This window comes from Corvus brachyrhynchos, unplaced genomic scaffold (assembly GCF_000691975.1).
Source record: "Corvus brachyrhynchos isolate BGI_N302 unplaced genomic scaffold, ASM69197v1 scaffold48, whole genome shotgun sequence".
Taxonomy (NCBI): Eukaryota; Metazoa; Chordata; class Aves; order Passeriformes; family Corvidae; genus Corvus; species Corvus brachyrhynchos.
This window is the reverse complement of record NW_008240027.1, coordinates 28361-40620: the sequence shown is the minus strand read 5'-3', so window position 1 is coordinate 40620 and position 12260 is coordinate 28361. Positions and strand designations below refer to the sequence as shown.

At 43.0% G+C, this 12260-nt stretch overlaps 1 protein-coding gene across 3 annotated transcripts in view; it reads right to left on the bottom strand.

The window, feature by feature from the left end:
- The window catches only part of CC2D1B (coiled-coil and C2 domain containing 1B), a 28066-nt gene that overhangs the window by 3622 nt on the left and 12184 nt on the right, over nucleotides 1-12260 (bottom strand). For 2 of the 3 annotated variants that reach the window (XM_008640739.2, XM_017743516.1), the window contains 13 exons: nucleotides 11849-11959; nucleotides 11395-11525; nucleotides 11058-11130; nucleotides 8798-8910; nucleotides 7856-8024; nucleotides 6456-6628; nucleotides 6247-6372; nucleotides 5673-5731; nucleotides 5313-5429; nucleotides 4762-4835; nucleotides 4071-4129; nucleotides 2273-2324; nucleotides 1548-1647 (listed from right to left, as the gene is read on the bottom strand). In XM_008640739.2, coding sequence (XP_008638961.1) covers nucleotides 1548-1647; nucleotides 2273-2324; nucleotides 4071-4129; nucleotides 4762-4835; nucleotides 5313-5429; nucleotides 5673-5731; nucleotides 6247-6372; nucleotides 6456-6628; nucleotides 7856-8024; nucleotides 8798-8910; nucleotides 11058-11130; nucleotides 11395-11525; nucleotides 11849-11959 — 1357 coding nt within the window. The remainder of the gene's footprint in view (nucleotides 1-1547; nucleotides 1648-2272; nucleotides 2325-4070; nucleotides 4130-4761; nucleotides 4836-5312; nucleotides 5430-5672; nucleotides 5732-6246; nucleotides 6373-6455; nucleotides 6629-7855; nucleotides 8025-8797; nucleotides 8911-11057; nucleotides 11131-11394; nucleotides 11526-11848; nucleotides 11960-12260) is intronic. The other variant, XR_001865054.1, reaches the window with a different exon arrangement.

Genomic DNA, 12260 nt, shown 5'->3' with positions numbered 1-12260 from the left:
CACAGCAGACTCACAGAATCATTCAGGAAAGTTCAGAATTTCTTAGCTCACACGTTAGAATACCTCCTTTGCTTCACAAGCACCTTAAAATGAAGGATTATGTAATTGTACTGCAGTGTGTGGGGTACTTTGCTCATAAACTTCAGAGAATCAGCAATTCTTGCTGAATTTTTTAAAGCATTTTTCCATTCTATAACTCAAGAAACAATAAAGACTGGTTCATCCCTGCTCAGTTCCAGGGGGTAGCTGTGAAGACTGAGAACTTGCTCTAGGCTATGGCTTCAGAAACAGCTCTGGGGAAATCCCTTTTCATCTTCAGAAGCTTTTAGGACAGGGTCAAGAAGAGACTTTTCCTTTGGAAAAATGCATTGCTGGATTTTTACTTGAAAGTGGTGTTAAACTGAAGTTTAATATACGTGACCTGAAACGAGTCTCCTTTGCTCACTGAGCAAAAATAATTCTTGGGAGATGGTCATAGAGCTATCAGAGACCCCAAAGCTACAACATCCCAAAAACCATTCTGAAAGTATTATTGACTTGTAGTCTTAGAAAAGACAGGGATCAGACAGTCTTTAGAAAAGAGCGTGGGTCACTTCATCCTCTCCTTTCTCCTGAGATGGTTGGGAAAGGGTGCTAAAAAAACTCCATTTTAAGCAAATGTAAACACTTCACAGCTCTATGCAAAAGAGGGGGGGATTTTGAACACAGAGCAGTGGAGAAAAAGTGTAAGGAAATCAAATTTTGCTTCAACAGAGATGACCAAGGGATGATCTGGAGTAAAACAGTGGGACTTCAGCTCACAAACTGAAACATCTGCAACTTGAAAACCATCTCAGAAAACCTATGGATGATTTCTGCATGTCCCAGTAACAAAAACAAAGGAAAGGACAAAGAGCCACCATCCCATCACAGTCATGGATCACAACCAACCCAGAGATGAGGGAATACAGGCCCCTCCTATTTTGAATACATCAGTTAGGAGCCAGGACTGAGGATGATCTCCCTGAACTATCACTTGTTAACATTCATCTTGTGATCCTGCTCTCTGAGATGAGGGGAGTCTGTCTCTCTCAAGGCAGCTGCCAGCAGTGCTCAGGAAATATTGCAAGACCCAATGAATGAATGTAAGTACAAAAACGTAACTCTAGTTCTGCCATCATCTCTCACCTGCTTTACTGCTGTTCATATTTTGCTGCCACTTTACTTCATTATTCTACAGAGTTACTCCATAGAATATTTAAATTTCTAGTCCTGATGACTGAAACCCAACTGGGTAAGAATCAAAACAATTTGAAGTAAATCATTGCTTCCTCAGTCTCACCAATTCCTTTTAACACACTAATCCTCAACTGATCTGAATCAGCTTCACTGAACTTGTGCCTTTCTTCACCCCCACAGGGGAAGCTACAGAGCTTGGGCACATTTTGAAAGCTCTCAGACATGAGAACCAGACAACTCTCTAGTGCTGGTTTAGAGATTGTGCTTCATAGACTTCAGCTCCAACACACTTTTTCAGCTGTTAGGAGAGAAGCAGACTGTGGACTCACCCTTTGTGAAACACTTCAAATTTAATTCCTTTGGACCGAATCGCGCGTCGGAAGCCTCGGTGGTTCCGGTTGATGTTCAGCTTGAACAGCTGGTTGTACTCTGCAAGTGAAAAAAAAAGGAAAGAAAGCTGTGAGTCAAATGCTGTGCAGTGCTCAATCCCATGCACCTACTCAGACCTCTTTTCTCTCAGTTTGGCCCATGTGTGAGACATGTCACAGCCACAGGAACTCCTCCTCAGGAGGGTCTTTCAGTCATTCCCAGGGTGTGTCCCTGTGCCACAGGTCATGTCACCCTCACCTTACAGGGACAGAAACCAAACTGCAGGAAAATCAAGTCATTGTGAAGTGACAGCAAGGTACTGGAGAGCTAAAACTAGAGAGTTTAGGTCTTCCAGCAAGTAATCAGCGTTTGTGGCTAAGAAAACAGGTACAAAATATTAAAGAAAAAGCAGAGTATGGCTGGAATGACTGGGAAGGGGTGTTTTGGATAATGGAGTTAATACTGGTTTAATTCATGACATAATAGCTACCACCAATATTGGCATGAGGGGGAAAAATTGCCAACGCAGCTGGACTTCACCCCACAATAAACTCTTTCATAAGAAAGAAGAAAGAACATGGTGGGAAGCCCTCTGGCCTGGTTCACAGTCTGACACCAGCCTGTACTCTCCAGGGAATCCCAAGGTGCAAGATTTTTCCTGCTGTTCCAGAACAGAAGGACTCACCCGGACAATTGTTATTGTTAATTACAGGTGTTTTACTCTTTTGAGGTTGTTCCTATCAAAAAAAAGAGACAGACATTACATAAAACCATCAGATACTGTTTCAAAACACAGAGTAGTGATCATTTTTTATTGCCAGCTCTACATCATGGCTATGCAAGAAATGTGAGGCTTTAGGGGTTATCTAAATCATAAGAAGAGTCATGGTACATTCAAGACTAAAATACTTGGATTTCACTGTGGTAACAAGGGTAATACTGGATAAAGAATAAGCCAAAACATTACATTAAATAAGAGAGCCATAGATAAGCGACATGGTCACAGCCAACTCAATCCAATCATCATAAAGTTACTGACTGGGGCTGTTAAAATCCATGACAAACTGCACCTTCCACGACACAGCAGTTCTGTTCCTCTTGCATTAGCTGGAATAATAAGCTACACAAGGAATTCATCACAAATCATTCAGGGAATTGCCCTACTATTATTCTCCCTGACAATCAATCTGCCACCAAAATGAATTAACTTTTAACCTAAAGTGGAGTACAAACTAAATCTCTGAGGAATGAACAAGGACAATGTGACCTAATTATTGCAGTTACTTTGCAAAACTGATTTCAGCTATGAAGAAGAAAGGTGGTATATTTGACTGCTGGCTAAGCAGTAGAGATCTGTTTTTTCTTTAAACAAAGGAAAACAGATTAAAAGGAACTATGCTGATTCTTACTCATTCCCCAGAAAATTATTCATGCAGACCAGTTCTGGTTTCAGCCACCCTAACTGAGTTACTCCTTTGTTAAGGTCTCGTGTCACTCAAACACAAAACTGTTCTGACCATCATCAATTTCCCACAGGTAACTGAATTAATTTTAGTGGAATTACTGCAAAATTTATTGGGAGGTAGAAATCTAGGCTCTGCACTCTTCCAGGGCTAAGCATCAGCCCTGCAAGAGCAAGGTCTGGTTTTGCCCTATACAGAGAGCAGCAAAGCCCCAGGACTTCTATTGAGAGTAAGAGACCAGTCAGCCCTTCCTCAGAAGCCCTTCTAGCACTAAGGTTTGAATATTTTTCAGACCAGAGACTGCTTTTAAAGGTGAGGGTAACAGGACAACACTGGGGAATTCCAAGGAAAGAAGTAATATATATGTGTATACATATTTTTATATACATACACATACATACATGCACATACACACAAGTGTTAATTAAGCTGAGAAACTTGCATGGCCCAAGTCCTTTCTCCAGGTACATTTCTATTTGCTAATTAAATCACCAGGAGCATTTATTTGATGACAAAGATTAACCCTTTCAATCCATTTCTGTAATTACAAGAAAGGCTCAAAAGCAATGCCTTTAAAAGCTTGGTTTTTTGAAGGAAGAGGATTTAGGGACATCACATCTAAGGTGGCCCCTGGCAACAACTTTGTGCGCCCTTGTGTTTGGTGTGTTTTCACCTCTGAAAGAAATGAACTTTGACACATTTTGCCAACACTGGCAAGAACCTGACTGCATCTTCAGGGGAGAGGTGGGCATGGCTTAGCACTGAGACTGCTGCTGACACAGAACCTGCAGACACCACCCTGCCAAGGGTGAGGTGTGGAGAGCATTGAGAGAAAGGTGCAAAGCACAGATCTGCAGCCAGCACGTTCAGCAGTTCTGTTTCCCAGAAAAACAAATCTGCTTTAAAAGCAGATGCAGGCAGGATGTCTAGAAGTGTTCTCCCTTTCCTTGGAGCCCTCACAAGCTCATGCAGTGGCAGGGGGGGACAGACTGAGGGGCAGAAGAGCCACAACACACTCACCGCACTCGGGTACTGAAATTCAAACTTCACAAATGCATCCAAATCTCTTGGTGACACACCTGGGTGAGACAACAACCAGCCAATCCAAACAGCCAGTACAGACATTGTCATTGCATCTGTCATGTTGAGCAGGATTCTCGAGAGCACCTAACTGTTTTTCAGTAGGACTCATGACCTGTCTCTTGACAACTGAAAAACCCATCCATCAAACCAAAATCCACGGAAAGCTGGCATCCAAAGGAAAACACCTGCTTTTTTTTATGTTAGTCCTTAGACAATCTAGCACAGATGGTTTACAAGCTCCCAGGAACAAGGGGCTAAAAGCAGTAACACTGGCAGGATCAAAGCCTGTCTACTGAAGGGTCAAACCACACCAAAGTGGCACTCAGAACAAAATAGGAGGTAAAAATGAAACCTTAACTACGACCCAGTTATGAGCAAACTCAGGACAATTTAAAGTTCTTCTCTCTCCCCGGCTGGAACCCAGATTCTCTTTATTCACCTGTCTGCCTTTTTTTTAAATACTGCTTAAAGGTCTTGGGGGGGGGGGCGGTTTGAGCCCCAAACCTGGTTATTTTGTTTTACTGAGTTCTGGCTCCTAAAGTGGCTTTCAAGATAGAGAAATCTCATTCCCCATTACTTTCCTTACCTACTCAGAGGAAAAAGCCCACATACCCTTTGGAGTACACACCTGGTGGGGCTGGTAGGTTTATCCCCCTAACAATAAGAAGATGCATTTCTGTGCTGTTGAGATCAGAAAATATCCTGTGAAAAGAGAAAGACAAAAAAGCACATTCATCCCACCATCAGCTTATCCACTGCCAGACCAGGATGCCGTGGGTATTTGTCAGAGCTTTTTCAATAGCGCACTCCTACAGAGACCATCTCCACAAAATACAACAGAGCAAGGAAAGAGCACAAACAGAGCTAAAAATATCCCTGAGGCCAGGAACAAAGCCCAGGAGGCAACAGGATTGAGGGAGAAACACAGAGGAAGGAGGAATGGCTGAAGTAACAGAATGTAAGAGGAGAAGCTGGAGGCATTTTGAAAACAAAAGAATCAGCAAGAGAAGTTAGAAAACAACTTCTTTATATTTAAGTTCTTAAGAGTATCCTTTCAGGAATGCTGAGCCTAATGCTGGATGCCACCCAAGTTTGCTGAAGCCCACAATTCCCTAACAAGGGCAAAAGACCAGGAAAGTCATTCCAGCCTGCCTGAGAAATCCTTTTGTTTTTCCACACCTTATCATTTTAAAGGTTCTTTCCTCAAAGTGATGGCTTGGAGGATCCATTCCTTGTGCTCGTGCAAGTTGTAGGATCTCCATATCCTTTTTACAACCTTGTGCCAGTTTCTCAAACCTATAGAAAAAGGCAAAAAAACCCCAGTAAAAAAACCACACACGTGCTGGCACTCAAACAGAGCACAGAGTAACCCTCAGCCAGAGCTCAGAGCAACACAGAGAAGCAGGAAACACAGCTACCAACCCTTTCACACGAGAACAAACTTACCAACCCAAACCCCAAAATCTTTAGCAGGTCAGCCAGACTCAAGACTGAAATAACCACTTTGGGGAATTATTGAAAGCAGGCACTGGGTCTTACCGAGTTGTTTCTGCTACATTTCCCAGATGCATGAATTGCTTGGAATACTGCAAACACCTCTGTCAACACAAACAAAACCAAACGCAGATGCACTCAGTGATCCTCACACACAGATTCATGACTGGCACAGTTTTGAGATGGATGACAACCCAATTTAAGAAAAACCAAGCATTTTCCCAAGTCACTCAAGAACATTCACCCCCCCATTCCTCAAGGCCAAAGCACAGCGTTTGTTTGAGCTGCTCTTCCTATTACTTTTTAATCACCTGATTTGTAGATATGAGATTCACCTAAGACCTAGTCTTAATATTCAGGTACTATTTTCAAACCTGAGTGCTTATATTTAACAGTGATAATTTGACAGTCCCAAGCCTTCAAGCACTCCCTCTGGCTTCAAAGAGCCATAGAATCTGACTCTGAAAATTCTCCATTTTAGGACATGCAAAATGAGAAGTATTTTAAAAGAAAAACAAAAGACCCCACTGAAACAATGATGGGATTATAATACTAATAAACCCCAGAGAAATGTACAAGAGAAACTCCGAAACATTTCTAAAACATATAAAATGGTCACCTCATGTTGGTCCTTCAGCAATTTCACAAGCTGTGCATAAACTTCATCTGCTTTCTGAGACAGTCTGACATCTTCATGGTGTACAAAGATAAAATCACCCTCATCATCTGTAGGAGGTGATGGCAGCTGCAACACAGGAACACCACATTTCAGAGCCCTTATAGGGAAAAGAATATGAAACTAAGCAGAATATTAACAATCCTACTAACCTTGGAAATATCAACAGTTTTGCCAGATTTTGCTTGCCCAATCTTTAGGTCAAGGCCCTTCGCTGTTCTGAGATATGTCTTCGCCTGTTCGAGGTGGTTCTCCCTCTTTGCTTTGATGGCTGCCTTCAGATATTGCTTCTTTCTGTTCTCCAGAAATTCCAGCTGTTCCCTAACTGAAAAACAGTTGTACAGAAATGCTCACTCATCTGACACTGCCAATGCCCCTGAAACAGGTTCACCATGTTTAGTTTACAGACAGAAAAAGATCAGTGAAAGTACAGATGTCAAATCGGGACATTTCCTTACTGCACTCAACTGTTTCCTGGGCACTTTCAATTTCAAGCATTAAAAACAGAAACAAGTTTCCTTGTAGAACAGAATCCTTCATCAAAAAAACCTCAGAGCACTACACAAGTGTTCCAAGAGTTATTACAGCCCCTAATTTGCAGGCCTGAGACAGACTCCAGCACAGCTGGTTAGTCCAAAGCAGAAGCTGAATCCAAACTTTCAGCTCTCCATGTTAACTTCTAAAAACCAGCAAATATTATGAGCATCCTCTGGAGAAATTTGTTTCCTCTCCCCTGATCTGTCAGAAAAGAACCCCAATGAACCAATATGCAGGCCCACTCAGACATATCATCTCTGCTTCTTTGTAATCCCTTGCTCTCTTAGTTTCCTATTAATGCCTGAGTCTCTTCTTTCCTTGCCAGAACAGTAAGGACAATGAGATTGCTTTACATTGTACCAGGTTAGTGCATCACTCAGCCAGGCAGTTCTACTTCATCCTGAGGGAACTACTCAGGGCAGAAGGGAAGGAGGATGGGATTACAGTCACAGCATCAGCGAGAGCCTGAGCACTGCCTGTGTGTGCCCAAATCACACTGTGAGGCGCTGGCTGTCCCTTACTATCTGTACAATTAATCTTGTACACACAACTGCTCGGTGACCTTAGCAAGAGGAAGAGTAGAGATTGATGAAGCCCTGCCTGCACTGCCAGCCTGAGATCCTTGGGTGAAGCACCAGGCAGAGAGCTCTGTCTGATGTAGGGAGCTCCATTAGATCAATGAATAATTCACACTGGCAACCCGTCCCCTTTAATGAGAGTATACAGAGAGTTCAGCTGTGAGCAGAGTTAAACATTATGAATCGATACACTTGTTACATCAAAATTAATTAAAAACCTAATCAGCCTTATAATTATACGTGCTGTCTCTGTGAAATAAAGCTGCATGGCTGCTCTGGGTCTGCCCTCCAGAACACACATATTGAGGCTCCTGTCAGAGGAAATCTATGACACACATTCACAGGCTCACACCTAAACTATAATGATTAAAGTCTTCACCAAACTAGAGCAAACAACTCGCACATGGAGCACTGGGAATGGTGATCCCTTCACTTACCAGCTGGAGGGAGATGATCCATTGACTCTGCCTTGTCCAGGGTGGAGGGTGATGCAGCTCGTTTCAGGTGCTCAGGAGAGCTCTCCTGAGCTGCAGCAGATGGAACTGGAGTTGGCTTAACAACCTGAGTTGGCTTCTTGGCAACTGGGGCCTGGGTCAGAGGCTCATTCTAGCAAAACAAAAAGAATTGCATAATAAATGCATAAAATCTATTCCACAGTTGAGGATGGCATCTCAAGCATCAACAACTGTGGTTATCACTCTCAGCCTTCTGGTATCCCTTCTGAGGGGAGCATAGCACTTCAGACAGCAAATTTTAACTTCTGGACATTTATGAGCCAGGCCAGGCCAGCAGTTAGTCAACCTATGAAAGCATTAACCCTCCACTATAGATGGAATGAAAGGAATGTTCAACAAGGCAGTGATCAAAAATCATCTAGGAATTCTCTCCATTAAAAGCTACTCCAGTTGAAAGCAAAAACAATCATCAACCAAATCCAGAGAGAGGAAGAAATCAAACCAAAGGCTAAATGCTGGTGCAGCTGACAGCTGACAAAAAGCAGCAAGTGTTGAACATCCTGGGAAAGAACAAATACAGGAAGCTACTGGGATGCAGAATAAAAGTACAGATTTAAGAACTTAGAACAATGTAAAGGAGTGGTGAGGATCTGAAGTGTTTGCTTTGAAAATAAAATCTACATACAAGACAGCTATGAAAGAGCCAAACCCTGCACTCACAGACTCTGTAGGTACGGACTGTAATAACATCTCATCTCTCTGTCTCCCCTATACTATAAAGCAAACTGAAATTACTACTGAGATCAGACTTTTGGGAAATGTATTTCACCTCAGTACCATTACCTGGAAATCCAATGGCCTCATCTCTGCGTGCCACAAGAGATGGCAACTGAACTTTTACACATCCTACCAGGAAACACTAACCTCCTCCTCTTCATCATTCTCCTCCATGTTTGCCAGCTTGCTAGCACTCTCCAGAACAGCAGCGATTGTACTGCCACCATCCGTTGCTGCAACACCAGGAAGAGGGGGAAATCCTGTGAAGGAAAGGACACAGAAGAGAGAGTTGCATAAGCCCTATGGTATGTCTTCCATATTTCTTGTTTACTATAGATGTGTTTCTAGCCAAATATCTATTATCTAATATATTTTAGAACTCAGTCTAATTAGACTGAGGCCAAGGCCACAAAGCCATGCTACATCAAGTCTGAGTGGTGGATTTAAGATCAGATCTCTCACAGATACCCAGCTTAAGGGGATGATAGTAAAATCATGCAATAACTGAGCAGTTTTCCAAGCTGAGCAACTGGCAGCCAGCCAAGGAACCTCACAAACTCAAGACTTCAGTAGCAGAGATGCACCCAGAACCAGCAAAGAATTTAGTCTCATTTTCTGCCCTCTCACTTCTGCCTCACCTCAGCAGGCACACAGTCCAGCAGAAAATCAGTGCTACCCCCAGAGTAATAAACAATCCACTGCTGACAGCTGGGTAACACGCTCAGCCTCTGCTGAAAAGCTACTGCAATGCAGAGGTTGCAAACTAAGGCAGAATCACAGGAGTTAAATGAGAAGTGTATGAAGAATAATGCCCTTCATTGTTTTGTTATCCTTTTACAGATGGGAGGAAGGCTTGATGATAGAAGATAATCTCTCACTTCCACATGACCAGTTTAGTGTCAGCTTCAGAGTGACTTCAAAGTGCCAGCTTTAGTATCAGAACAGAGACCCAGAGCCACTACCATAAAATGTTTGCTAAGATTTCTCTCATTTAATATATAGCAAGTATTCTTGCTGCCAGTCTCATGAGAAGTGTTAAGAAACAGTGACTAAACTGCTTCTGAATGTAGAGATGGCTGCTACAGCACAAGTTTGAGGTACTCAGGCAGGAAGAACAGAGAATCCTGTGCTGCTGCCCCCTGTGCCATTTGATCCATTGCTCAGCAGCATTTCTGTTTCCAAAGAGTCCAAGGCTGGTACTCGTCACCACCCAGATGCCATGAAATGCACTGCTATCCCAAGGTAATTTCACTGCTGGTTTCAGTGACTGCCTGACAATTGCCTTCAATGTAACTCATCTGGCCTCTAAATGATGGCAGAAAAACACACAGCCAATGTGCAAGGACATTGAACAGTTCCCCATATTTCCAGAGGTATAAATATGGAGTACCTCACTCTTACAGAAACTGGTATTTACCAAGAAAGGGATCATGTTCTGGAAAAAGGGATGCTCAACTGCCTTTCAGGGACAGCTTCAAAGCAGAGAACCTCCAAAGCCACATGTGACCTGACAAAGCTGGCAGTGCCTACTTTACTATCACTGCAGTGCTTGCCACTGCCACATCTGACAGGGACAAAAATACCACAAGGTCCACCTCTATTCTCTAACTTAAAAAACCCAGGCACAGCTTGGCAGTGCTTCATGTATCCTTCAGAAGAACACATCAGGCCCAAGATAAAAGGAAAGATGTTTCCTAGGGGAGAAATGGTATCATGCAAATGAGAGGCAGAGCATTCACAGACGACCTTGCCCAAACTTTTCCAGACACAGCACTCTGCGTTCTGAAGAAGATAAACAGGACACAGTGTCTCAAGAAACAGGCTCAGCTGCTGCCTCTGTTACTGTCTCAGTGTGACCACGGGCATGATTTGCTTTATCTCTGCAGACTCTTACAGACCAGGAGAGCTGCAATACTGATTTGATGTTACAAGGTGTTTCAAAAAGATATTCATTAGATATAAAGTTCTGAGGCTCCTGGAAGGAATCAACAGTATGGGGGACATCAGGAAAATTTTTTTCACTTTTAAAAACCTCCTTCCAGCAAAGCTAAGAAGCCAATATAACCCAAGTTTAGTCTTTCCTCTAAGAGGGCTGACACAGAGGACAGACAGGTAACCTTTCTAGCACCTGCCCATGGTTAAGTTGCTTAACTTTTCAAATACTGCCAATTTTAAGTTCCCATACTGTCAAACAGGCAGTCAATATGCAGGAATATTCACTTGAGTCGATGTTTGAGAGCATACTAATGAAAAGTTTCCCGATAGCATTGAACACCAAGGCCACCCACTCACTGAGAAAAAGGAGGAGCTGCTCCACAGGATGAGGAGGCAATATTTGCGCAGCCCCTTCAGAGCCTAGCAGGTACACAAAAGTTCGGGTATTAGGATGTTCTACATTCACACTTACCAGGAGGAACAGGTAGCTCAGAAAAATTCACTTTTCTCCCTGCCTTATGGGCTCTTATGGCATCCTGGTATTGCTGCAATCAAAGGCACTCAGTAAGACATAAAATAGAGCTGACTATGAATTAGCAACCAGCATAAACATTGTACAAGACTCAGTATTTTACTACAATGTGTGCATTGTCTCTGTGTCTTCCTCCGAATGCTTTCCAGCTTCCCCACTGGACCTCTTTCCAAACAGACAGACAATACACAAATTATTTCAACCTTGAAAAAGTCTTCAGCAAGAGGACTAACTCAAACAGCTATGCTGGATGCAAAGAGCCACACTTCAGTCTTACCTTGGCTATCCTCTCATGCATCCTGCCTTTCCGATCGTCCCCGCTGGCTTTAGCCTGAGCTGCTGCTGCTCTGTACTTCTCCAGCCGCTGCTGCAGCGCTTCCAGCACTGTCTTGGGCTGCTGCAGGGACTCTGCAAACCAGACACACAATGAAATGTCACATCATAAAGGTGCCCAAACACACAGGCTGCCTTCTCCTTCCCCTTCCTCACCTTCTCAGAGAACATCACAGCAAAGTTCCACTATGAACACTGCTGTTCTAAAGAAAGTTTATTAACTTTTACTTCCATCTCTGATCCAGAACAAAAGTAGATTGGATCAGCAGCAAACAATATGCAGGAACATTAGCTAGGTTTATTCAGTCCTGCTGCAGTACAGTGGGAGAGTTCAGACCTTAAAGTGCTTCCCAGCTGTGCTATTTTCAAGACTTACTAGAGAAATGCACTAGTCCTACCTGAAGCTTCTTGGGTCTGAGGTTCAGGTGTTGCAAGATCCTGGGAACTTCCCACCCGAGCTGGTACTTTTTGCTTGGATGCATCTTGTACGTGTCCTAAGCTTTCAAGATCTGCAAAGCAAGAAAAGCAGGAAGTTTCACAGCATGTTCCATACACAGCAATTACTGCTGCATGTCACTCAGAAAACCATCAATTTGATCATGTCCTCTTCCTGAAAGCTTTTTGGCTTCCAAACAGTATCTCCATGGCTAGCTACGTCTAAGGTTCCCATTATTCACAGAACACACTTTATAAGAGAAAGTCTCAAATGCTGATTTAATTTAGGTTAAGGCTGCTTAAGTAGGAAAAAAGGGAAGTAAAAGTAGTTCAAGTATTCTAAGAATTCCCTCCCCAAAATATAACTTGGTATCT